This window comes from Cajanus cajan, chromosome 3 (assembly GCF_000230855.2).
Source record: "Cajanus cajan strain Asha chromosome 3, NIPB_CcT2T_4, whole genome shotgun sequence".
NCBI lineage: Eukaryota > Viridiplantae > Streptophyta > Magnoliopsida > Fabales > Fabaceae > Cajanus > Cajanus cajan.
In genome coordinates this window covers 66,583,262-66,609,864 of record NC_138519.1, presented here as the reverse complement: position 1 = coordinate 66,609,864, position 26,603 = coordinate 66,583,262, and the positions used below count along the sequence as shown (strand labels likewise).

Below are 26,603 nucleotides of genomic sequence, written 5' to 3'. Positions count from 1 at the left end.
CTGCCTTTCTTAGCATCATCTCCAAGATGGCTATAGACAACATTTTCTTGCCATCTTGAAGGGGGGGTATTAGATTATATAATTATATTTATGCTGTAAATATATATTTTAGTTAGTTTTATTTTGGTTAGTCATTGATTAGTTGGTTAGTCTGTTCCTTCTTAGTCTCATGTATTTAAGGGGTAGCCTGGTATTTTCATTATTAGATTTTCCTCATTCCCTAAATACAATTGCAACAATATTTCATTTTGCTTCTTCTTCATTCTTGAGCTATCATCACTGTAATAGCATCAATACTTGAGGAATTACATATAAACGTGAAATTCTTAATTTTTTTTTTTAGGATTGATGAAGGAATTTTGTTAGAGTTGTTGAATTATACAAAATTAAAGAAGTCATTGGTATAACAAGCATTGAGAATATAAAAGAAGCTCATTACTAACATCTTGTACACTGTGAGGAAGATAATGATATTGATTATAATTTTTTTCAACTTTTGAATGATAATAGTGTAGATTATATGTTGACGTGTATAAAGAATTTTGTAGAGTTGGACCAATTGAATTGTATACCAAGATTGAAAGAAGTCCTAAAAATATTTTTAGGATATATGTGTCGACCACATAATCCCAATGAAATTATTGCTTGTTTATGGAAAGGATTTTCTAAACATGTTGATGATAAATCAACTAATTTAGCTTATCCATAATATGTATTCTATATATTGATATTGTATGAATAATATGATGTGTTATTTAATTTGTTATATTAATTATTTGTTATTTGTATAAGGAAAATAATTTTATATATTAAAAATTAAAACTAAATATATTTTGAATGACGTAAATATTATTATATTTTTAAAAAAATAAATTGATTTTTTAGTATACGTTTTCCAATTGGAAAAAATAGTTAACAATTCTAAGTAATTTTATTTGGTTATAGTGTAAAGTGTGATTTCTTCATTTTAGAAAAAAAAAATTAGATAACATGAGATGCTAATTAGAAGGTCCCATAAGTTATAATATTTAACAGTGTGGAATTTTTATGGTATTAAAAAAAATACAATGATGGTTAATTAGGTCTTGAATTCAAATGAGATAAAATACACTATTATTTTCTCACTACACTTGGTTGTAGTATTGGACATAAACAAATAATTGAGTCAAAATTTATTGCACCGAAGATGAATGGTTATAAGACTTAGTGGTTGAAAAACTCTCAACAAATATTCCTTTGAGAATATAAATTCAAAAATTGTGTGGTAAAGTAATTGCTTATTAAAGTCATTATCGAACCCCAAGCGTGTGGTTCAGCGGTAAGGGTTGATCCACGCTTAAGCAAGGTCAGGAGTTCGAATCCTGCCTTGTGTATGCAGCCGCGTTAAATCTTGGGGCCAGCTATCCCACCTTTTGAGGTGCCTCCAACGTAGCGAGGAGATTAGTCACTCCAGGAACGAACCTAAAAAAAAAAAAAGTCATTATCGTCACCACATTTGTTACTTTTATAACATCCTTTAGCTTTGATGTCTCAGCGACTCCACCCCACAGCACTTTACACGGTGATATTTCACACAAATTCTCGTTGATCAGAATCCTTCATTGGTCAAAACTCTTTGTGGGTAGCCTTTTCTAAGATACTTGTCCGCCTCTAGGATCAACAACTAATCTCACAAACCAACACAAGACTTAAGCAAGGTCAGGGGTTCGAATCCTGCCTTGTGTATGCAGCCGCGTTAAATCTTGGGGCCAGCTATCCCACCTTTTGAGGTGCCTCCAACGTAGCGAGGAGATTAGTCACTCCAGGAACGAACCTAAAAAAAAATGTCATTATCGTCACCACATTTGTTACTTTTATAACATCCTTTAGCTTTGATGTCTCAGCGACTCCACCCCACAGCACTTTACACGGTGATATTTCACACAAATTCTCGTTGATCAGAATCCTTCATTGGTCAAAACTCTTTGTGGGTAGCCTTTTCTAAGATACTTGTCCGCCTCTAGGATCAACAACTAATCTCACAAACCAACACAAGACTTAAGCAAGGTCAGGGGTTCGAATCCTGCCTTGTGTATGCAGCCGCGTTAAATCTTGGGGCCAGCTATCCCACCTTTTGAGGTGCCTCCAACGTAGAGAGGAGATTAGTCACTCCAGGAACGAACCTAAAAAAAAAAAAAGTCATTATCGTCACCACATTTGTTACTTTTATAACATCCTTTAGCTTTGATGTCTCAGCGACTCCACCCCACAGCACTTTACACGGTGATATTTCACACAAATTCTCGTTGATCAGAATCCTTCATTGGTCAAAACTCTTTGTGGGTAGCCTTTTCTAAGATACTTGTCCGCCTCTAGGATCAACAACTAATCTCACAAACCAACACAAGACTTTTTAATATATTTTGTCCTCACTTGCATACTTTTTGAGAAAATATTCTAGAAGGTCATCCATCTCTAAATTACTCTAAATCAAACACATTTAATTATGGAGTTCTTATGAGATAAATTATCAAAAAGTAAATACATCTTGTTAGTATAAGTAGTACAAATTAAATCTTTTAAGTCATCCTCAACTATACAATTTCTATATCCATCTCATTTCGGTGTGTCCTAGCTGTTACAACTTCCACCATTATGTTTGCTTCCAAACCACCACACTATCAAAGCAAAAGAAAAGGGAAAGGGAAAGAAACCAAAAAGAAAAAAATGCAAAAGAAAAATGAAAGAAAAAGAGGGAAATAATTTTCCTAAATGTGTGAAGAGGAGGAGAACAAAGAAAAGGGAAAGACAAAAAAACCAAAAACAAGAGTTTAGAGTTGAAAAATGTGAATTATGTTTTCTGAAATTTCAAAACACTTTTATAACAATTATTATTTCACCTGTCATAGAATTTTTTTTTCTATATTAAGTGTCATTATACTCTCCATATATAAAAAGGTTATGATCAACTACAAATTGGACTATCACCAACACGTTCTATGACGAATGTCAATAAAATTGTGAATTTGTGAAAATTAATGGGTGTGATTCTTAATTATCTTTTATGCACATATTTTATATATATATAAAAGATGTATTTTTAAAAATAAAGTATACACTTATTTAATAACTTGTTGATATTATTTAACATATTAGCAATAAAGATGTAATTTGTACCTTTATATACTTTTTTATACGTAAAAAAATTGCTTTTATAGTGTACCAGCAAATATTTAATTTATTAAGACTATTGAAAATAGTTTAATTAATTAGTGATTAATAATGTTATAATTTATTATTTTCAAAAATATCTACAAAATTAAATGATCAAATAATTATATTTAATGATAAATTAAGTAATAATTTTTATAAAATAATAAATATGACTTTTAGTATTAATAATTTAATAAATACATTTATTTTATGAAGGAAAAAAAAGAGTGCAAAATTTATTAATAGACTTATAATAAATTAAGAATATAAAAATTATCAATTAATAATTTTAAAATAGACATATTTCTTATAATTAAGAATGAAAAAATGTTATATATATAAGAGCGAATATAATTTATACTTTTATATTTAATAAATAATGGAGAGACGAAAATCCTTAACCACATTTTAATTTTCATTTTTATAAGACTATTTTTGTAACATAGTAAGTTGGTTCAGGGTTTAGTGGATGCTAGAGGGAAGAGTATATAAGACATTCTCTTATAACAGAGTCTCATAAGCTCATTCTCAAAGGAATCCTAGAGAGAAGTTTTAGACAGAAGGGTCCTGAGTCCGTGAGCTCCTTTCTCTCCCAAATTTCTCTGTTTGATTTTCTTATTCTCTAAATCACTAATCTCTTCTATATTTTCTTGGAATTCAGGCTAGGAAGCTAGTTTTCAGAGGATTGAAGATCGCAAGTCGAGCTTTGGGAGAAATTCATCTTCTTCTCAGTTCTTGGCTATTTTGAGCCAAACTTTCAGGTGAGGGAAGCTAGAATGTAAGTTGTTAGGTTGCATGTGAGTTTATAAACTCAATTGGTGCATGAATTTTGAGAATCAATGGTTGAATTGAAAGAATTGCTCATTTTTTGGGTTTTGGGCAAAAATGGAGTTTTTGGTAATTTTGATGCATCCAGTGAGTGCATGTTGAATCTAGGAACGTTTTTGGATTGTATGGGGTCTAAGTATTATGTTGTATGGATTGCATGTGGTGGAAATCTTCTGATTTTTAGGTTTTGATGCAATTTTCTAGGTTTTGGAGGTTGCTATTTGAATGTGTCGGGTGCATGTTCTTTGCGTCGATCATGCATTCACCAGAGGTAGCCATTTCTTAATCACGTCGGGCGCGAGGTTAGTCATGCTGGGCGTGATTTGAGATGGGAGCCTCTGGATGAGTCACGTCGGGCATAAGGAGAGCCACGTCGGGCGCGATATCAAATAATGGCCTTATACGATATTTTACTGATATGGCATCGGGCGCAGGATGGGTGCGCCGGGCGTGGAGACCCTTGGAGGTCTTTGTCTGATTTGGTGTCAGGCGCAGGATGGGTGCGCCGAGTGTAGAGATCCTTGGAGGTCTCTGTCTGATTTGGCACCGAGCACCGGATGGGTGTGTCGGGCATGGAGACCCCTGGAGGTCTCTGTTTGAATGATGTCGGGCGTGGTGATTCCACGCCGGGCATGGGAGAGTCTTAGAGCTCTTGAGTTGGATTTAGGCCAGGCGCGAGCCGACTTGCGTCGGGCGTGAGTATGCTAGGAGTTATGATTGAAAATGATGCTTTTGCATGTTTAAAAATGAAATTGGTTCATGTATGTATGATATATAATGTATGATGATGTATGATTCATATGTATGCTTGGTAATGATATATATGAATGTTTAAAACATGGATTGATATGTATGTAGGTTTATATGAGAATAATATTGATCATGATGGTGGATTGACCATATATGAGGCATGATGCATTATTGCATGTGATGTATTGTGACATGTGTCTAGCCCAGGACTTGAGGAGATGGAAAATTTTTTCGAACTGGAAGACCTCACATAGAGTCTCTTGAGAGTGGTGCTTGGATAGGCCACTGATTTATACTAGAGTGGTGCTTGGATAGACAACTAATTTTGGGTGAGAGTGGTGCTTGGATAGGCCACTGGTTTGGGTGAGTCTCCTCTAAGTCCTTAGCTAGTGTTGGAGTGGAGTATGAGTTCGAGGGTTATTCCCTTAACCAAGTACTAGGGAAGGTGCGTGCTTCCTTGCGGATAGTCGGTGGGTGAAATCCACAAGTTACTTGGTAATGCATGTCAAGGTCGTGGTAAGCCTGTACCTAGTTGTACTATACCTGACGGTGGAATCGGATTTCCAAGTGTGTAAGTGACATCATTCGAGTAAACCCGAGTGGGGATTTATATCTCGGTTAGCTGTGACCAAGCGAGCGCATTGGGCGTGAAAAAGGTTGGGGTAGTTTCGGTAGGATGAGATGTTACTTATATTGTTCTGTTATTAGGGAGATCTCCTAGATGAATGTGTGACGACGCATTAGATGATTGATATGCATTGATATTTGTCATGAGTTGTTGTTATTGCATAATTTCTATTATGATGAAGTGTATGGTGTTTGACTTCATGACTGATGAGTTGGTGATTGAGTAAGATAGAAGTCCTTTAGGACATGACTGAATGAATTTGTAGTATAGATTACTATTCTATACTGGTATGGTTGTTTATTGAACTCTAACTTACCATTCTGTTTCCATGTGGATGGATTGCGATGATCATACTGTGTATGGGAGCAGGTCAGGGTTAGGTTGGAGCTGATTGTTGTAGTCGCTACGAGACGTGGAGTTTTGTCCTTGTGTTAGAGTTACCAATTTGGGTAATTGCTTTGTTTGGGCTTGATCAACACTAGGACAGTATTATTTTGGATGACTATATATACACAGTTCTATATTGTGTATATAAATATTTTTTTTATTATCACTTCTTTTTATATATATTCTATTATCCAACTTAATATTTTACCTTAGATGACTAATATAGTTCGCATGATTCCTCTAAGTGTAAAGGCCATAGTGGGTCGTTATAATTTTATTCTCAAATAAATTTAAATATATTAATTATTTTATTTCTCTCCCAAGCTATTATTTTTAATTTATTTATTTTTAAAAAACTAGAGACACAATAATAATATATATAAATTATTCAAAATCACGTTATCCCAAATAATATGATAAGTTTTCCATAATAATATATGATTACTAAACTCTTTTGTTTGTTTATTAATTTAATATGTATTCTCAATATAGATAATTTTATTTGAACTTATTAAGAATGATGAAGTTCTCCATGAGTATTTATTATAATAATATGAGTATTTACAATAAATGCATAATGAAGAAGTTAAATTTGAAACCACAAATTAAAACAATTTGAAACACTAAAACAATTCAATGAACCAAAAGTCATTACCTCCAATAATTTATCTTTATATTCTTTAAATAAAGATTAGGATTTGATTCTTATATTAAACATAAAGATTCAATTGGAAGTATCACTATTTTATTGACTCAATATAAAAATTATAATTTCTTATATAAAAAATTTGATATACTTTTTTAAATAACTATATTATTAATATAAAATATTGTCGAGTTCATTAATTTTATATAAAAAAATCTAATTAATTACTTTTAATAAATTTTTTATTTCGGTCACATTCTTTTCATTCATAATAATTATGTTAAAGAGTTGAATCTAACACTATTTGCAACCAGAGATGTTATTGATGATTGGTTATTAAATTCTTCAAGTAATATTATTAGAGAAAGAAAGAGACGTGTCATATGGTGATTGGTCATGAAGTTCTTCAAATTAATTTATTAGAGAAAGAAAGAAAAAATAAAATATGAGAGAGAGAGAGAGATTGAGTCGGTGAATAAATGAATGAGAGAGAGAGCTGGGTGCAAAGGAGAAAGAGAGCAATCGAGTCGGTGAACGAATGAATGGAGTCAGGTCCTCCGGCGAACGATTTGTGTTCGGTGTGCCATGCCAACTTTCACATCCCATGCCAAGCCAATTGTTCTCACTGGTTTTGCGGTCTCTCTCTCTCTTTCATTTCAATCTTTCTTCCTTTCTTTGCATTCGCATGACCCACTTCTTATTCTTCATTTATCAGGTAATTGCATCATGCTGGTGTGGCAGCACGGATCAGGGGCTCGCCCTTGCAAGTGCCCCCTCTGTCGCCGACCCATTACTCTCTTAGTCCCAACCGAAGACTCTCTTAGGCAGAACCATGACCCTGAAGTTGCTCAGATTCTATCCAAGATTCATGCTTATAACCGTTTCTTTGGTGGCCAACCCACCTCACTTCTTCAGGTTTCTATATATAACTTTTTTATTATTTCTTACTTACTTATTATTACTCTTTACCTCACTTCATTTTTATTGCAGAGGATGCAAGATCTCCCTTTTCTGCTGCATAGGCTGCTGCGGGAATTCTTGGACCCTCAAAGATCCCTTCCTCTTGTCATTCGTGCCCGTGTCTTTGTTGCAGTTACTTTCCTTACTCTTTCACTTCTTCCTTCCTTACCTGTTGTGTGTGTGTGGTTGCCCTAGTTAGGTCCTTCAACCAATTATGCATTATTTGCTTCCATGGTCTTGAAACAAGTATGTATTTGGATTTTGGGGCCAATTTGCAAATCTTTGTTTCATGGACACTCCCACAATGTTAGTCTACCTGGTGAGAGAAAGGAACAGAAGAAAGAAAGGTGATTAGATGTACTAGGTGAGTGGTGACATGATAGAATAAGTAATAAGAAAAGAGATAGAGAAATGAATGATGTTAATAGGTCCATGTCCAAAAAATGTTATTCATAACTCATTGCTCTAGCACCAAAGCTCATATGGGATAATATTAAACAGATACAGATATATGTTATATGCTGATATTTGGAGAACACAGGGAAGGAAATAGGTATATGTTTAGGGAAGGGGCAGTTTTCTTTCTTCTTTGAGTTTTACTTTTAAATTAAGATTTTTTTAACTGCCAGTTATATTTTAAAGAAAAGGGTCATATAGGTGCATTTTTGAGCATGGGGTCTCACAGTCTATTTTATATACAGATGATAGCAAGTGTTATATACCTCTTCAGTCCTATTGACATCATTCCTGAAGGTAGGTGGTATATTGTTCCTCATTTTCTTTTTTGTTTGGGATTTGTTGAAATTTTCATAAAGTATTTGTCTTTTTTTAAAACCTTTCTTGCAGGGGTATTGGGAATAGTTGGTTTGTTAGATGATCTCCTAATTGTGCTTATATGCTTCCTACATGTTGCTGCACTTTATAGATCAGTACTTTACCTCCGTCATGGGGGTTCATGAACATGTTATAATGCCTTATAGGTAAAGTGATACTATCAGATAATGCCTAGGGGCCTGATATGGGGGCATTATTATTTCATTTTCAAAATTGAGGTACTTAGTTTTGTATGTACATAGACAAGTTCAATTTCAAATAGTGTATTTGGCAATGGAAATTACAATGAAAAAGCATTCTATAAAATTTCGTACAGCCTCCTAAAAATTCAGTTATTGAATGGTTCATTTATCAGAATATACATGCTGCCGAGACACCTATTCATATGCAAAAAAAGGCTAGTAGTCAGGTATAAGAATCGCACGATTTGAACTAGGGGAACCCAGCAGTGTCTTCAATCTAAGAAAACTAACAAAACACTATCGAGGGCATTTTGTTTTGTTATTCTTTTCTTCTCTTCCTCACCCCGCCTTGCTAAAATGTCCTTTTTTTTTTTATCAATTACACGACCCATTTGCCTTCCCCCCAACACCCCCAACTAATCTATTTTCGTTTGAGAATTTGGGTAGTGGCATTCCGTGCATATGCCATGACATTGACTGAATCAACCTTTATATTATGACAATTGCATCATTTAATCAATCCTAAATTCTCTCATTGGTAATACTTATTAATCACTGTAAATTCTGTTTGAAGTTGAAATAAGAATAGCATCCCTTCGCCCAAACTTTTTTCTTAAGCAAAAATTTAGATAAAATAATAATGGTATTTTTAAAAAATTGTTGCATATTGTTAGCTAAATTCCAAAATCTGATTATTATATTAAACCGAATAAAATATATCTATTAACAATGAAATAAAAATCTGTTTTTCTCATTGCATAATTCGTTCACCATTGATAGATTCAAGGATTATATATGTATTATCTGTCACCTAATGCTTGGACGACTCGTCTAGCCATGTGAAGTAAATGTAAAACAAGACATGTTTGAGAAAGTTCCAATCAATGAATCATGCTCCCATGAATTAACTTCTTGCATTTGTCCAAGAAAATGAAAAACCTGGACATCCTACTCGAGCCGAACCCATACTACCCGTTACTTGTAAGCAAAAAAAACCTAGCAATAGCACTATTTTATGGTAAATTCCAGTAAAAACTTTCCACCGCTTGAATTTTATCTCAAGCTTGGTACTGGCTATGTGAGTATAGTAAAAAATGCAAGATGTAAGAGTTCGTGATTACATGACTCAAGTAACTGTAGAATTCATCAGTTTGGTGGAAAATATTTGCATCACATAATGCCTATACATTTGAGAACATTTTTCAAGAAATAACTAGACATATCATTACACCAACAAATCCTCTAAAAGACACCTGAATCATCTAGATACTTATTTACATGAAAGAAAGATGTGGCATAGGGTACAATTAGTCAAAAACTCAAAAGGCACAGACCTACACAAGAACTGATGTCATTAGTCCCACAAAATCCACATGGTTGCTTAGCATCTTTCAAAAATCCTGTACAGTTTCTCCAGTGAAGTTACCTGTAAAAAAATGGGGGAAAACGAAAATGAAAAAGATCATATAAGGTACTAGTAAAATAACTTCTCCAGAATTAAATTGTATGTTTATCCACCAAACTAAATCCGTTAATTCTTAGATACTGGCTCATGCCATGGACAGGTCAATGAAAATGATTTAATCGGCACCGAGTTTCAATGCCATACTTAGCCTACATTTTCTCCCCTCACGAATTCTTATGATGTCCTCTGTAAACCAGAGAGAATAAGTTTATCATCAATAACTGAAACTCTAGTCTTCATGCATTCTTAATCAGGCAAGCCAACATATATAAATTAGCAAATAAAACAGCACGGATTTTGCCATTCATAATGGAGACAATACTAAGGGATAAGATTTGCATGAAGAGAAAGGTAAGCTCCCTAGGCTTATTAATGTATAGAAAAATACTTGGAACATACTTTTGAATACACCCCATCTGATTGGTTGGAATTTGTTGAAAATCATAAAATTTAGTGAATCTCACCCTATTTAGTGACTTTACTTATTTTATAGTTTTTGATGAAGTTTAACCAATAAACGTGTGTTAGATATAATGTTGCTAGCACTCCTCTTAATGTATATTAGTAGAATAGTAGTAATGAGAAACACATATTACCTGAACAAAGGTTCCATCAGTAGCCATCGAAACAGGTGGTTTAAAAAAGAGTCTCATTGAAGGAAAAAGCACATGTTGTATTGACCATTCGCGCTGGGCCCATGCAGTCTCAGCTTCAGAAAGCAGTTCATGTTCAACTTCGTTGTCGATTATGTCACTCCCTGAAGACAACTCAGTCAAGTTTATTATATAGCACCACCTTAATGAAATTTTTCTTAGCAACAGTTTCTACATTTCTCTTCACAATCAAGACCCCCACCCCCAATATTTTGATAGAAATAACATGGTCAAGAAAGATGGAATCAAGTTAAATTTTAAGTAGAATCTTGTTGAATGATTTTTTGGTAGAATCAAAATGAACATAAGCATAACATGCTGTTCTTAGAGCAAATGTATAAGCAATGTGCTTAATAAATGGTTGAACTAGAAGGAGGAAGTATAGCTGGTTCTAATCCAAAATAATCAGCCCAAAATATCATCATGTGTTCCTTAAATTATAATCCAATAGTTAGTGAATAATGAGCTCAGCAGTTGAAAGATCTCTGCAAATACTGCAATTTAAGCACACATAAACATGCGAGGAAGGGCAGCCTCAGCACCCTGTATTGAAACTAGGAATGATGTATTACAATGTATTGATGTATTTAATATATATTCATATAAAACATACAGTGCTAACTCTTATTTATACTGTAATTACGGAAACAAATCATAAAATAAAGAAATATGATAACTAATACTAAAAAAATAAAGATGAAATACATTTAAGAAACTAATCGTTTAAGATAATCTAAGATATTCTGATATGATAAAATATTTTTATATATTCTAACACCCTGAGCAAGGATTAGTCTAGCATAAAAAATGGTGGGGGGCTACCTGAAAGTCAAACAAAATATTGAAATATTTAGCATATTACCCACTATTACTCCTTGTAAGGAAAAAGAATTCAAATCAAATTCAAACCTCTGGAATTTAATAAAAACATAATTATTCTAAAATAACTGTCACTTATTATGATGTCAAAAGTAGGAAACAACAAAAATTACATTGGCAATAACAAAACTTTCTTTACTCGTACGTAACAAATAATCATTCACAATACAAGAAAACTCATCTGCGCAAAAATTGCAGATAAGTCTCCATAAAAGATACTATATGTTTTGAAACAATCACCTTTTCGTAGGACATGGTTTGCTAGGTTCAGTGATGCAACCTTGGAGCCTAGCTTGAAAAGGAAACCTTTTTCTTATTTGTTAATAAAATAAGAATTTGATTATGACAGAAAAGAGGACAAGTAATCCACCATACAAAAGAAGACAGAAAGCTGCAAAGCAGCCCAATTCGTCAACATAGCAAGCTTGCCCAACTCATGGTTTTCCAAAGAAAGGGGTGTATGAGGTTTAAGAACCATGGACATAGACAGATTGAGGCCCTTCTACATGTACTGCATCTTTTTGCACTGGAACTCTATCAGTAAGCATTGTGTCTTTGTTTGTTCAAGGAAACCAGATTTTATGAAAGAGCAAGAAGCAGATCTAATTGTGTGATTTAGAGTGGAAGCAAAGTATCATATGATACAGCACAAAATATTTACGAGCTTAACTGAATTTGATAGTTGCTATTTGAGGCTGCTTCCCAACCTTAACAACAATTTCAAAACTTCATTCTGTCACTCACAAAACCCATTCGTCCAATTTTAACTTTTTACAATACAAGTGTGCCTATGCAGTGACAAATGAGGATATGTGAGTACATGTGGGTGTGAATGATCCAGAAAGTAATAAGCATAAGTTCATACCAGTACTATCACAGGTATTCTCTTCAGCAATACCATCTATCAGTTTTCGCTTCTTGTAAAAAAGCGAGCCTTCACCAGACGGATTGGGCAACATCAGTGGATGCATAGCATAGAAATTTCCTAGAGCAGCTGAAACTGCTTGAATGCAATTCTTTTCCTCTTCCCAATCAACCTAACATAAAAATGCAAATCACAATCTTTCAAAATGTACAGCAAAAATAGATGTGATCAGGTACATTATGAAAATTCACAATTATCAATAAACACACGCTTGAATATTTAGTTGGAAATGAATTCAATGGAATAGCAACTGGAAAAACAAGATGATGCTTGATCACAAAAAGTGTAATCAAGAGACAAAAGATGCACAAATGTTATGACCATATTAAACACATCAGTGCATAAATTGAATTCAGGCAAAAGAAAAATAGCTGATAATATTACCAATGTACAGAAAAAGAAATCAGAGACACGTCTGCAAACATGTGAAGAGAGAAAGAACAAAGAAATTTATAACTAACATCATTGCCCAAGCAAAGAGCAAACTCAGGGACGCGATCCATGTCAGGAGTGTACTGGTCAAGTATCACAGGAAGTCTAGAGACATTTCCATGTTCATCAATATGAATGCGGAAATACTCCTCCAGCATTTCGGCCTTTTGTTTCAGTAGTTCTGTGTTCATCTGGAGAATAGCAAAAGAAATACCCTTAAATACCAATACCAAAAAACAGATCCAAAAGGAAACTATCAAGTGAAAATGTGCATATGCAAGAAGTTTAATTTCTCCAGTTTACTAAAACAAATTGCATTATTTTGTCACCCACTCTAATTCAAAATCTAAGGGTCAGTGAAATCCTACAAAGACAAACACAATATATTTTGTGCAGTAAGGAGTGTAGTCAAATTTTGTCAAAAGCAGTATTGCTTCGGTTAGTGTGACTTTGTTTCTGATTTGTAATCAATAGGGTTTTTTGTGAAGATTTTGCATGATTTTGGTTTATTGGATGGTCTGAGACTGACATCCAGAATAATTGGGAGAAATTTGAGAAGGAAACTAAGGAACAAGGTAAAAAAACTTAAGGAGATTTGCTGATGTGTTTAGTTAATGTGCCTATGTACAAGAGAAGTTTGAGAGCCCGTTCAGGAGAAAGGTTGAAAACTTTAGGATTCCTCTACCAAGAACATCATCAAATGTTATGTTATCCAAAGGAATGTTAGTTGCCTTAACTTGGGGGGAAAAAGGCACTTTTATGAATAATATTTTTCACACAAATTACATTCACTAATCATGTTTTTTTATAGAGAAAACTACTATCTCTAAAATAAGAAAACAATGACAGGAAAAGGATAAAAAGAAATAATTATAAAAGATTAAATAAGATATTGATAGACCCCTAAGATATTTTTGTTATTTACAACACCTTATTTCTTATGAAAGCTTCAGTTTAAGGAGTATTACTAAGTATATTAAACTGCAGAGGAAATTCTTCTGAGTTATGGAAGTGCAGATCCTTTTAATCAAGGATGATTTGTAAGGATTCATGCTAGGCAACTAATAGGATATTGATCAGAAAATATGGCAGTAATGTTCCTCCAGCATTTAGTATAAATCAAGCTGCAGGGTGGCTTCATCCAACATTCCTTCTAAATTGTCACCTTCCCCACTCCTTCTCTCATACTCTTCCAAACGAAGTTATATCTCTAATATTTCAACAAAACAAAATGCAAACAAGCTTCTACTGTTTTTTACAATTAAACTTCTTGATATTAATAATTCAAAGAGGTTACCCTAATCCACAGAATAAACAATTATAGAAGATATAATACAACCAAAATAGTTAAAAGTATATATATCAGTGATTCAAAGCCAGTGGGAGATTACTTCTGCAATCTTCTCTTTTAAGCTGTCGTCATCATTACATTCTGAATCTACATCCTCTTCCTTCAGTGCCAATATAATTAAGTCTTTCAAAGGGACTGGATCACTTAGTTGAATGGCATTAAAATGGCCAAAACGGCTAAGAACTTGCTGATACATAAGTTCTTTGCTGCAAATGAATTAAGGATAGAATGTCAATGACCAATTCCCAGTAGTAGTTAGACAGAGGACAAAAATAAGCTCCATCATAAAAGAGTGCTTTGGGCCTAAAGCCTGAACAGTGAATGGTGTATGAGTGTAAAACTCCCAAAATTTAATAATTTCTATTACTTTGAAGAATTAATTATCCTACGTGCTTAGATCAGCACAAGAATATGTTTTCAGTTCCTAATTTCTTATTAAATTAAATTAACTACTTAAAATTAAACAAAAAGGAACTAAAAGTTCTTAAAAAAGTGGATTGAAATCTATTTAATTTTACAAAACCGACTTATAAGGTGAAGATTATTCGACACCTGTAAACACTAGTGTGGTCATCTCACTGGTCAATATGAGATCTCAAACAAAAGTAATACCAAGCCCTTACTTGTAATTGACATGGGGTAGAATTTTAACAAAGAAATCAGGCTTATGGCAGGATTGATTGGGTATCATTGAAAAGGAAGGGGATCGTTTTTTAATGCCAAAATGCATCCAAACATAGGGGAGGGGGAGAGAACTTCACCAGCACACTCACTTGAAGCTAGGGCTTTGAGCCTTTGAGATGAGAGATTCAGGGTAGAAGACCATATTCTTCAATCTAAGTGCTCTCACGCCAGCAGAAATGGAAGAAAGAAACTAGCAAACCACACTTAATGGCTAGGGTCAAACATTAGAGAAGGGAGACACGAAGATTGGCAGAGGAAAGCACACCTTGCTTCCTTGAAGTAGGTTGAAAACGAAGAAACTTAGTCCGTAAAATGTGTCAGAATTGACAAAAGAAAACAGGATGAAAATTATAGAAAGAGGGGAAGAGGATATGATACAAGTTAACAAGATTTTAAGGATGGTGGGAATACTGAATAGCGGTGATTTTGGCCCATAAAATTCAGGGAACCAGTCAAGGTGAGATTTCGTTTACAATTTGTGAAACAAATGGTTTACAGTACGGGCTTAGATTCCTCAACATTTTGATATGATGTAAATTAACAAGATTTTAAGGATGGTGGGAATACTGAATAGCTGTGATTTCGGCCCATAAAATTCAGGGAACCAGTCAAGGTGAGATTTCGTTTACAATTTGTGAAACAAATGGTTTGCAGTAGGGGCTTAGATTCCTCAACATTTTGATGCCCAGTAGAGTGTGAAACCCAACTTCCCCTCACAAACCAAATACATCTGGAATACATTGGTGACAATGCTGGTGAGTTCATTTTTTGTTGCAGCAAGGGACAAAAGTAGGTATCTTGCTTTCTTTAATTCATAATAGGTATCTTACTTTGATGAGTCAAGAACACTGTGAATCTGAAGGTATTCCTTTTATTGAATTCAAGCAGAGATCAGTGACTGTGTTTTCAATTTTGAAACCCAATTTTATGTTTTATTTTATATTTTTTGTGTATTTTTTAACTTCTAGAGAATAAATTAGGAAAATACTTGAGGAAAAAAAAAGGGCAATGATTAAGCCAAGTAGATGGAAGTAAGAAGATCTGGATTTTGGCCACGTTCATGGAGCATGCTGCATGCATGAAAAGATCTATTGGTGTGACTGTTAATAGTTAAGGACTGAGATGCTTTTAAAGTTCATGGGTTGTAATTTGCAAATTGTCCAAAGTTTACAACGCACTTTTCCTTTCTTTAGGAAAAAATCAGTAAGACAAAGATGATTCAAGAGTGTACATTCATGTCATGTGCATGAGATATATGTGAGAAGATTTTTAAACTGGTTAATCTCACGTACTAAAATTCAACCATAAGAATTGTACGTAAGAGATTATACTCATCAAGGACATTAAAATTCCAGTCTGAAGTGAAACCTCAAATGGATTAACAAAAGCAGTTCATACGCAGGTTTACATGACAAAATTTCCTCACCATCACTTCCTTCTTTCTGCCTATGTTAATTATCTGCCTATAAACCAGAAAATGGTCAAATCTAAATGTAAAATTAGTAATCCCTATCTCATCCATTTTTAATATTCATATGCTTCTGTTACAGATATTGTGAATATATTACAGATATTGTGGATATATATATTATGGTTATTATCCTCACTATCAATTAGGGATATGATTAGATTAGTTTCCATAATATAAGAGATTAGTATCTCTATCATTTATTGTATTCACTCTATAAATAAGATTGGTGTGTGTACAACAATACACACAATTCCTGAATCACAACATGGTATCTAGAGCTTAGGTCTATTCCTTTAGATTTTTTTTTCTCTTTCTTCTTGCAGAGGCCTTCACCCACCGCCGCCACCCGCCACCCGACCACCGCCCGCCGCCCGACCACCGCCGCCGTCGATCGCCAACCGCCGCCTGCCGATCGCCGCCACCGTCGACCGATCACCGCCGTCGCCGACCGCTGCCTGCCAATTGCCGCCGTCGCCAACCGCCGCCTGCCAATCGCCGCCGTCACCGACCGCCGCCTGCCGATCGCCGCCGATCGTTTCCACCACCCACCTCCGACCGTTGTCCATATCAACGACCTCCGGTCGCCACTGATATTCGTCTTTCATGGCTGCTTCTACTTCAACTACGACATTTACCAACATCCCTCCGATTCCGTGTGAAAAGTTGACCGGAGCAGCCAATTATACCACTTGGGCAGCTGCGGTTCAGCTTTGGTTTCGTGGTCAAGGACGTGTCGACCACTTAACCACTCATTTTTCTGAAATTGCTACCGATAACCGTGAGCAGTGGCAACAAATTGATGCCTCACTGTGTACGGTTCTTTGGTTTTCTATTGCTCCGAACCTTCAACATTCTTATCAAGCAATCGACACATGTTACGATGTTTGGCACAAGGCCAAAGTTTACGCTAATAATGTTCAACGTCTTTACAATGTCATCACCACTATGATGACCACTAAGCTTGAGAATAGGGACATACAGACATATTTGAGTAAGCTTGACCGTCTGATTGCTGATTACAATAATTTAATGCCTTACCCCTCTGATGTGGCGAGCTCTGAGAAACAGCGAAACCAGTTCTTCATGATTCTTGCACTTGCTAGTCTTCCTCCTGAGCTTGAGTCTGTCTGTAATCAGATTTTGTCTGCCCCTATTATTCCTACATACGACATTGTTAGTGAACAATTGTTGCGTCTCTCCATCTCTCATACTGTTGCTACTCCTTCTGCAACTGCTGCAGACTCCTCTGCTCTTGTTTCTCACTCATCTAATCGTGGTAGTGGACGTAACGAAGGTCGTGGAAAACAGAATCGTTGTTGCAATTATTGCCACCTCTTTGGTCATCTTGAAGTCAACTGTCGCAAAAAGGCCCGAGAACAGTCATCATCAGCGAATGTTGCTCATGTGCCCAATACTACCTCCTCTGCCGGCTCTTCCTCTCTTACAGATGTCACTATTTCTGCCTCTGACTATCAAGATCTTCTTCAGCTTCGAGCAGCCCAACAATTTGCCTCGCCTGCCACTACCGTGGCTCACTCTGGTAATCCTGTAGCCTTTATGTCATCGATTGTCTCCTTCCTACTTTTCTTTTGTTTCTTCTTTAGATTCTGTGTCTATTCCCAAGTCTACAGGTGAAGCTATGGCTGATTCTCGGTGGAGACAGGCGTTGCTAGATGAAATGGATGCTTTGCAGACTAGTGGCACGTGGGAGTTGGTACTTTTACCACCTGACAAGTCTACCGTTGGTTGTCGATGGGTGTACACAGTGAAAGTTGCACCAGATGGTAGCATTGACCGCTTTAAAGCGAGATTGGTTGCAAAGGGCTATACTCAAATCTATGGCCTCGATTATGGGGATAATTTCTCCCCTGCCGCCAAGATGACTTCTGTTCGCTTGTTTCTTGCTATGGCTGCAATTCATCATTGGCCACTACACCAATTGGATATTAAAAATGCCTTTTTAAATGGTGAATTGTAAGAAGAGGTTTATATGGATCAGCCCCCTGGCTTTATTGCTTCCGGTGAGACTCACCTTGTTTGTCGTCTTCGTCGTTCTCTTTATGGCTTGAAGCAATCTCCTCGTGCTTGGTTTGGATGCTTCAGCTCCGCCTTGACTGAGTTTGGTATGACTCGTTGTGAAGCTGACCACTCTGTTTTCTTCCTTCACTCCTCATCTGGACTTTGTATTTATTTAGTGGTGTATGTTGATGACATACTGGTGATGACTCCGATGGTATTTGTCATCTCAAATCTCATCTTTAACGCCAATTTCAGATGAAAGACCTTGGTCCACTTAGATATTTTCTGGGGATCGAGGTTGCTCACTCCACTTCTGGTATTGCAATTTCCCAACGAAAATATGCTCTGGACATTCTCACTGAGACTGGTATGGTTGAATGCCGCCCTAGTGATACTCCGATGGATCCCAACATCAAGCTTCTTCCTGGTCAGGGGGAGCCATTGGATGACCCAGAAAGATATCGTAGACTTATTGGCAGACTTAACTATCTTACTATCACCAGGCCAGACATCGCATTCCCAGTAAGTGTGGTAAGCCAATTCATTAACGATCCTCGTGATAGTCATTGGACTGCAGCAATGCGGATACTCAGATATATCAAGAAGGCACCAGGCCGAGGACTACTATACAAGGACAAAGGCAATTCCAAAATTGTCTGTTATTCAGATGTTGATTGGGCAGGATTACCATCAGACAGAAGGTCTACCTCTGGCTATTGTATTCTAATTGGAGGAGGCAACCTAATTTCATGGAAAAGCAAGAAGCAAACTACAGTTGCTAGATCCACTGCGGAAGCTGAATATCGTGCTATGGCAGCAGCTGCAAGTGAAGTTACATGGCTACAACAACTTCTCAAGCAACTTCAAATTGGAGACACTCAGGGAACTAAACTCATCTGTGATAATGAAGCTGCTCTCCACATTGCCTCCAATCCCGTCTTCCATGAGCGGACTAAACACATAGAAATAGATTGTCATTTTGTAAGAGAGAAAGTGCTCTCAGGAGAAATCACCACTGAATTTGTCCACTCTAGTGACCAGTTAGCAGATGTGTTCACAAAATTTCTTAAAGGGCCTCGGGTTGATTATATTTGTAACAAGCTTGGTACATATGATATATATGCTCCAGCTTGAGGGGGAGTGTTACAGATATTGTGAATATATTACAGATATTGTGGATACATATATTATGGTTATTATCCTCACTATCAATTAGGGATATAATTAGATTAGTTTCCATAATATAAGAGATTAGTATCTCTATCATTTATTGTATTCACTCTATAAATAAGATTGGTGTGTGTATAACAATACACACAATTCCTGAATCACAACAGCTTCAATCATTGACTTGTTATAAAACCTTTTGTGTTAAAGATTCCATAACATAAACTAACAAAACAAAATCTCTACCTCAAGTTTACAACATTTGCAAGATAAAGACGAGTATTATGCTGAAGCAAAGCAAAAACATCATCTGCCATTCCAACATATGTGCAATGCCTTACAATGTCCAGCATGCCTGCAGGGCAGATATCGGCAGTAAACAATATCCAAATCAACCTATTTCACAGAACAGAGTCATCATTATTAGTAATTTAGTAGCCTAGAATCATACCAGGGTCACAGTTGCTACTGATCTCATCAAGAAGCTCTTGAACACTAGTGAGTTCTGAAGAATCTTTTGGGTTCCTTCTTTGTCTAACAGAAGACCTGGCAAGGGACAAAGAAAATTACCGATACATATATTTTAATCATTAAAAGGTGTCTAACACTTGAATATTTCTAACAGCGCGGTATACTTGAAAAGGGATAAAAGATTTCTAAATTGCTCAAGGAAATTCTCAGAACTATTAAGTATATATAGAACATGTTTATAACCTGAGTACAAGAAACAAGGAAAATAGAAAAATATATCAGAAAGTATATAAATCATATCCTAATTATTGATAGCAAATATACATCTCCTAAATAGAATATATAATTCCCTAAATAAGATGTATTTTCAATCCTCCCCTCAGGATGGAGCATACGATGATACAAATCATACACATTTAAGTTCTTCACAAATAAAATGGCTTTGAGAAACCAGTCAAACCAGAACAGACTTTGCAAGGATATTTGCAAGCTGGTCACTATAGTCGAAAGGCGCAATATGATTTCCTTGGAAAGAATATAACTCAGAGAAAGTGAGAATCAATTTCTTATGTTGAAAGAGATGAAAATAAAGACATGATAGACTCAATCAGTGTGTCTCAACTACACAGCATAAGTTTATTAAATAGGAAAAAATACATGAGATAGGTATGAATAGGGAATATTATATTTCCCTTAATTATGAGATATTTTCATATATTATGTTATAAATGAAAGATATATTCTCTTAATTTTCAACACTCCCCTCAAGCTATATACATTATATGTACCCAACTTGTTACAAATATAATCAATTTTTGGCCTCCTTAGAGACTTGGTAAAGACATCTGCCAATTGATCACTAGAGTTAACAAAACCAGTATGATTTCTTGACTCAATCTTCTCTATGATGAAAGAGGAAATATTTTCCCCAAGAGTTCTTTCCAACATCATATAAATAATTAGAAATAACCAACTCCTATGGAAGGATGTGTGTGTTTAAGAGAGAGAGCTCAACCAAAAATTCCATAGCACATACCACATATTCCTTAAGGAACTAAACATACTGAAATGACTAAGAATTTACTGCTTACTGAAACCAATGTAAAATATGAATATTAGCTTGTTAGATACAAAAAATGTAAAAAAAAGCAAATGGGAACCACCTTACTGCATTCAAACTAGCACTCTTTTCAAGATGTCCATCAGACTTAATTCGTGTGTAGGCATGTAATCTTCCCACGGGATCTAATGAATCTGTTCTAACCAACTTATGTACAGGCACTTTCAGTGATCTAGAACCTATCATTATAAAATTTATTAGAAGATACATCAAATAAATTGAGTACAAGCCAAAAACAAAAGGCATGCAACACAAAAGACAAGCAAATTTCCCATACCTGTTGGCATAGGGCTGAGGTTAATCTCCTTACTTGTATTAATACAAGACAATGAAGATTGCCCAGCTACCTGCCACAACCAAGAAAAAATGCAAAGAAAATGAATCTATTAAATGACTAATATTATAATACATGAAGCAAAGCAGAATCTGTATTCATGGTTTGCATGAATTGTTAATTATTAAAACAGAACAGACATTTTAGAAATTTTAAAACTTGATACAGGACATGTTCATGAGATTTTAGTAACAAAACCTAATAAAAGTTGGGGATAAGTTGATATTTGAATACTCATTTCAGAACTTGGAGTTGCAGCAAATCATAAGTAGAACACTAGAACTTCAGTAAAGTTTGGCTTCATTTGAAGAAAGAACCAACATGATTATTTGTAAAAAAAGCAATTCTTTATAGAGCTATACTGGACTTGACCATATGAAGGATTTATCTAAATTGCTAAGGCCTTTAAAATAATTGAGCAATGGAGACCCAAGAACCTCAAAAACCATTTTTTGAATCTTGGATGGCCACAGCTCGTCAACCTAAGGATTGTTGAAGCCCTCCTACAAACCTGGTGCATTCCTGATATAGGCCTTGCACTAATAGTGTATATCAGCCAATGTTAGTTGTAAGTCGGTTAGTTTGATGGCTGTACAGCTGTCAGCTAGTTATCAGTTTGTTAATCTCTTAGCTTGTCTTAGATGCTACTCAGATCGTATAAATAAGTATTGTTACTATATAGCAATAGTGGTGCATGGAGTAAGCTTCAGTGATGAAAATTAGAGCCAAACAGAAGGCAAGTATCCTATCTAAGGATTTACAACCAGAAGAAGCCCCGTCGATCTAACCATGTGCCTGCAGATTTGTCTTTGTTGATAGATGCTAAAACTACAATTCCTCCCACAAGTACCAACACAACTCAAAAATGTGCACATAAGCTATGAGCTTTTGTGAGCAGATGCTGTCCACTCTATTACAAACCAGCACTATTGCATTGCATTTGCCACTATCAACTACTCCGCTCCAGGCATGACTCAAACAAATTCATTAACTAATTGGTACAAGGTGTTGAAAATTGTAAAAGTCGATTTACACATAGTTCTAAGAAAATTTCATGTGCTGTCAATTTTATAAAACAACTTGTCACTTGTTTTCCTATCTAAGAACTTGATTGACGGAGCAAAAAATAATATAATCAAAATTTAACAAATACTTAAACCATATGCTAGAAAACATCAAATATTGAGCAGTATTGTAAACATACTTGCTCTTGAAATGTCCGTGCCTCGTTGGAACTCCTCAATGTTGATTCCACCATCGACTGTATCTTCTCAATGATGACTTCCTGATTTAAAAGGCTCACCTGTACACACAAACAAACACACTATTTTCAACAGAGAAGGGAGAAATAGTGCATATAGTGTTTAAATTTAACAAATGATGAAAAATGCTAACTACACGATAGGTATCATGGTGGTATCAATTACTAGGGTGTTGGGAAAGAACTTTCTTCCGGTCCACACAAATTTTTAAATAAGATTGCTTGTTTGTCCATTGACTACTTCTAGTGATCCTTTTATAAAGGTGTGTTTGCCCAAGATGTAAAAGTTTAATCCTTGCCATCACCATTCATCTAAATAGAAAGTTGAATTTCAGAACAAGGTAAAGTCAGCCTGTATGCTGTCTATGTTTCAAACCCAAAGGGTTCATATTTGAGGAGATATTAGACATAAAACTAAGAATAAATTTTTACCTAATAGCTTAAGCTTTTGGGACGGAGAGTTAGTTCATGACATGACATGATATAAGAGCCTCTATGACCATGTGGTTAGGAGTTTGATCCATGCCACCCCCATTCTTCTAAGCACACATTGTGATTCAGCACAATGCAGGGTGGATGAATGCATATTCCATGCTTCAATCCAAAAAGGACTCTTGTGCAAGGGGGCATGTTAAATATTAAAATTATCTATATACCTTCACCCTAACAACTCAAGCTTTTGAGATAGCTGGTTCATTTCACCATCAAAAATTAATTTCCTTAGCAAACATCATAAATAAATCAATCATCAGAAATTTAAGTCAATGACTTTAGCTATAATATTGACAAAGAATCACATGCATGCATATTCCTAATTAGGTTTGTACCTCTCTCTTTGTTGGATGCACATTGACATCAATATTCTCTGGTGGTAAAGCAATTGAAATATATATGAAGGGTTTAGATGCTTTTGGTAATGTCGCTGCATAAACAATTTCTATAGCCCTCTTCAATGCAGAGCACTCAACCAGTCTATCTGAGGAACATAGGCAAGAAGATTTTCATAAGAATGGATAAACAATTAGCTCATGTCAGACATAAATATAAACAATGTCCAATGGTAAATTGAAGTAAATAAAGATAAACACAAACAAAATAACATATAATACAAAACTTGTCCACGATAAATTGAAGGGTATATCTGTTTGAGTGTGCAAGTTATCCCAAATTTAGAGTTTCCATGCGCACCGCTCATGAATTTGTGTAAGTAAGGATGTAGAACACACTATTAGGGGAGACAAAGAAACAGACAGATGCAAAGCAAGAAACAGAGACACAAGAACTTTTTGTACTTTTGCATAGTAGCGTTCAGGATAAGAAGCATGTAGTAAAACAAATTATCCAGCATTATAAATTATCAATGACAGAGGCTTCATTTAATAAAATTAACACCTTAAAAGTTTTAAAAGCGCCATAGTTAATGTTTATGCAGTTAATGTATACCATTGATGAAAAGCACCATGGTGATTTTCTTTGCAGCATAATTCGCATTTGACATGTAGCCATGCATCTCAAAAACTGAAGTAGATGGATCATTGTCTGAAGCTTCAATTTCAATCAGATTGCGAGCAACTGAGACCCCATAAACAGATTTGATGGCATCAAGCCTTGAAGATGTGGCAACAGTGTGAACATCTGCCCTAACAGCTCCATGCTGATTGCAGCAGGAGTGCAAAACATCCAATGAAAAATCACATATGTAAATCATAATGCAGCTAGCTTATAAGATTGTTGTAGCAAATAAGTTTTACTGCTCAAGAGACCAACCTTTCTGCAAGAGAAACTGACATGAATATGATGAATAGCAAACCGGCTTACTAAGTCTACTATCTTTGAATAATCATCAGAAGAATTTTGCAGCGTTTTCCTCCTTGCAGCCATGTTATAGAATAGGTTCTCAACCTAACATTCACAACACAAGCACGAAAACTTCAATCATAATTCCAATTGCTTATTCAGAAGAGCATAATGACAGCTCAGTTTAGAAAATCTCCAACAAATCCTACCAATATGCATTACTTTCAGCTAATCAGAAGGAAAGATCCTAATCAGCTTCATTAGACCTTTAATAATATAAAATACTAATAAAAATATCGATAGTGTTTGTACATGAATAGTCCATTAATAATATCACATATTAATTACAATGTCATTAGTTTAGTACATACATAAATATTTACATGAAAACCAAACACATTCAAACAAAATGGTAAGTCAAGTAGGAAGCATTAGTTTACCAACCATTATCTGCGTTCCTTTAACAGCAGCACATGGCCTGGGTTCGTGCTCCATGACACCATCTCTGTAGGATACCCTGAACCATAAAAGTAGAAATGTTACTTAAACAAGCTTCTTAATTTACTCATACTATAAATCAAAATCCATATCGTGGAGAGTGAGACACCTACTCTCTCAGTTGACATTCTAAATATTTTCTCTCTTAGAAGTGAATTCCACACTACCATTATACAACCAATCAAAAACTTATCTTTTGTCTAAATACCTTTTACTCTATAGCTTCATGAACTTAACCATTTAGTGCCCAAAATTAACGGCTAAAACCATTCCATTTTAGTTCCAATACATACCATTTTTGTTTCTTTTCAATCCCTGTCATCCATTGCTATGGGAATTAAAAGATAAAATTTTTTTATAAATCTATAGAGACTAAAAAGAAATAAAACAGTATGTATATATATATATATATATAAGAATGGAAATAATGTTTAACCAGCAGAAGTCACCTTTTACAAGTGTAAATTAGCCTTTGATTATCAGTTTTGAGACATTTGGATCATGTCCATGGACAAAAAGAATATAAGAATGAAAATGATATATTTTTTATTATATGAAACAAAAAGTAAAGTTTATAAAACTTAGGGCCAACAGGTATTTTAAAACTTTTTTTTTTCTTTCCTCCTCTCTAACCACCCTCTTTCTATCTTTATCAGTTTCATCTCTTGCTTTACACTAAATTGCAATGGTTTTTCTTTCAAAAATGTGAATGGATACAAATAATATTATATCAAAGTTTAAATTATTCATTGTAAATTTAAATTATGATATAATATTAAAACTATTGATTTGTTATGAATTCTAATTATATTATATTATACAAACATACCAAGTAGGGGAATATATGGGAATGGAAGAAGTGAGTACCTGTAACCGTGCAATTGGTCTTTGGTAATGGTGGTGACGGTGACGTGAGCGACATAGGTCATGCTGGCGAGAGCCTCGCCGCGAAAGCCCATGGACTTAATGCGCTGCAAGTCCTCAAACGCAGACAACTTTGACGTCGTGTGGCGCTCGCACAGTATCGGCAAGTCCTCAAACTGCAGAAGCGGAATCGAAACGCGAGCGTGTGATGACATGAATGAACGAATGAACGAATTGAAAGTGAGTGAGACGAGGGAGTGACTTACTCGGATTCCGTGGCCGTCGTCGGAGACTTGGATGAGTTTGAGGCCGCCGTCCTTAATGAGGAGGTTGACGGAGGAGGAGGCGGCGTCGAGGCTGTTCTCGATGAGCTCCTTGACGGCGGAGACTGGGCGTTGGATGACCTCGCCGGCAGCGATGCGGTTGACCACGGAGTCGCTGAGGCGCTGAATTTTGGGAGGGTCGATTCGGGACAAGGGTTCGACTTGGGTCTCAATCAGTTCCATTTCCATGCGGTTGGATTCAATGTGCATAGCCAACACCTTTTCTCAACTTACTCGCTTTTCTTTGGGCGGGTTTAACTTACATATTCCGTTTGTAAGTAAGGAAGGAAATGAAACTAAAGGGAATTTGTTTCTTAAAAGATAAGCTGGACGATAATTTCATTAAAATTAAAAAAAAAAATTGTATTTCATGTATAAATTTTAATTTTGTTATATAAGTTATTTTTTCATTACGGTTATGAATTTATTATTATCGATTATTCTCTCTCCCAATTAACTTTTCTTTCTCCTAATTATATAAT

The 26,603-nt window shown here is 35.3% G+C and overlaps 2 protein-coding genes across 5 annotated transcripts; one reads left to right on the top strand and one right to left on the bottom strand.

The window, feature by feature from the left end:
• The first annotated feature begins 6,919 nt into the window (after positions 1–6,919).
• LOC109816140 (uncharacterized) lies at positions 6,920–8,531 on the top strand. 2 transcript variants are annotated; one of them, XM_083071114.1, is made up of 5 exons: positions 6,920–7,059; positions 7,147–7,346; positions 7,422–7,523; positions 8,093–8,144; positions 8,238–8,531. In XM_083071114.1, the coding sequence occupies exons 1-5, from the start codon at positions 7,017–7,019 to the stop codon at positions 8,348–8,350; spliced, it is 510 nt and encodes a 169-aa protein (XP_082927240.1). In that variant the 5' UTR covers positions 6,920–7,016; the 3' UTR covers positions 8,351–8,531. The 2 variants fall into 2 exon arrangements, with proteins under 2 accessions (XP_082927240.1, XP_020236615.1); XM_020381026.3 differs by having other exon boundaries at positions 6,928–7,067.
• MLH1 (MUTL-homolog 1) lies at positions 7,523–26,418 on the bottom strand. 3 transcript variants are annotated; one of them, XM_020381024.3, is made up of 17 exons: positions 26,065–26,417; positions 25,802–25,974; positions 24,881–24,953; positions 24,407–24,541; positions 24,083–24,293; positions 23,467–23,615; positions 22,583–22,681; positions 21,322–21,391; positions 21,088–21,223; positions 19,905–19,999; positions 19,700–19,808; positions 14,153–14,318; positions 12,791–12,952; positions 12,270–12,441; positions 10,469–10,629; positions 9,742–9,833; positions 7,523–7,707 (listed from the first exon to the last, which is right to left on the bottom strand). In XM_020381024.3, the coding sequence occupies exons 1-16, from the start codon at positions 26,329–26,331 to the stop codon at positions 9,789–9,791; spliced, it is 2,223 nt and encodes a 740-aa protein (XP_020236613.1). In that variant the 5' UTR covers positions 26,332–26,417; the 3' UTR covers positions 7,523–7,707; positions 9,742–9,788. The 3 variants fall into 3 exon arrangements, with proteins under 3 accessions (XP_020236613.1, XP_020236612.1, XP_082927239.1); XM_020381023.3 differs by lacking the exon at positions 7,523–7,707 and having other exon boundaries at positions 9,496–9,833; XM_083071113.1 differs by lacking the exons at positions 7,523–7,707; positions 9,742–9,833 and adding an exon at positions 9,850–10,058 and having other exon boundaries at positions 26,065–26,418.
• Between the last annotated feature and the right edge of the window lie 185 nt (positions 26,419–26,603).

What these genes read in the sequence shown, in the direction of transcription:
- MLH1 (XM_020381024.3), bottom strand. Translation starts at nt 26,331, where the DNA reads ATGCACATTGAATCCAACCGCATGGAAATGGAACTGATTGAGACCCAA. An exon ending in GCTAGTTTGAATGCAGTAAG is followed by an intron (nt 20,000 to 21,087) that starts GTGGTTCCCATT and finishes GTCCCTTGCCAG; the next exon opens with GTCTTCTGTTAGACAAAGAA. An exon ending in GCAAATGTTGTAAACTTGAG is followed by an intron (nt 14,319 to 19,699) that starts GTAGAGATTTTG and finishes ATTCATTTGCAG; the next exon opens with CAAAGAACTTATGTATCAGC.
- LOC109816140 (XM_020381026.3), top strand. Translation starts at nt 6,974, where the DNA reads ATGGAGTCAGGTCCTCCGGCGAACGATTTGTGTTCGGTGTGCCATGCC. An exon ending in TTGTTCTCACTGGTTTTGCG is followed by an intron (nt 7,068 to 7,146) that starts GTCTCTCTCTCT and finishes TTCATTTATCAG; the next exon opens with GTAATTGCATCATGCTGGTG. An exon ending in TATTGACATCATTCCTGAAG is followed by an intron (nt 8,145 to 8,237) that starts GTAGGTGGTATA and finishes CCTTTCTTGCAG; the next exon opens with GGGTATTGGGAATAGTTGGT.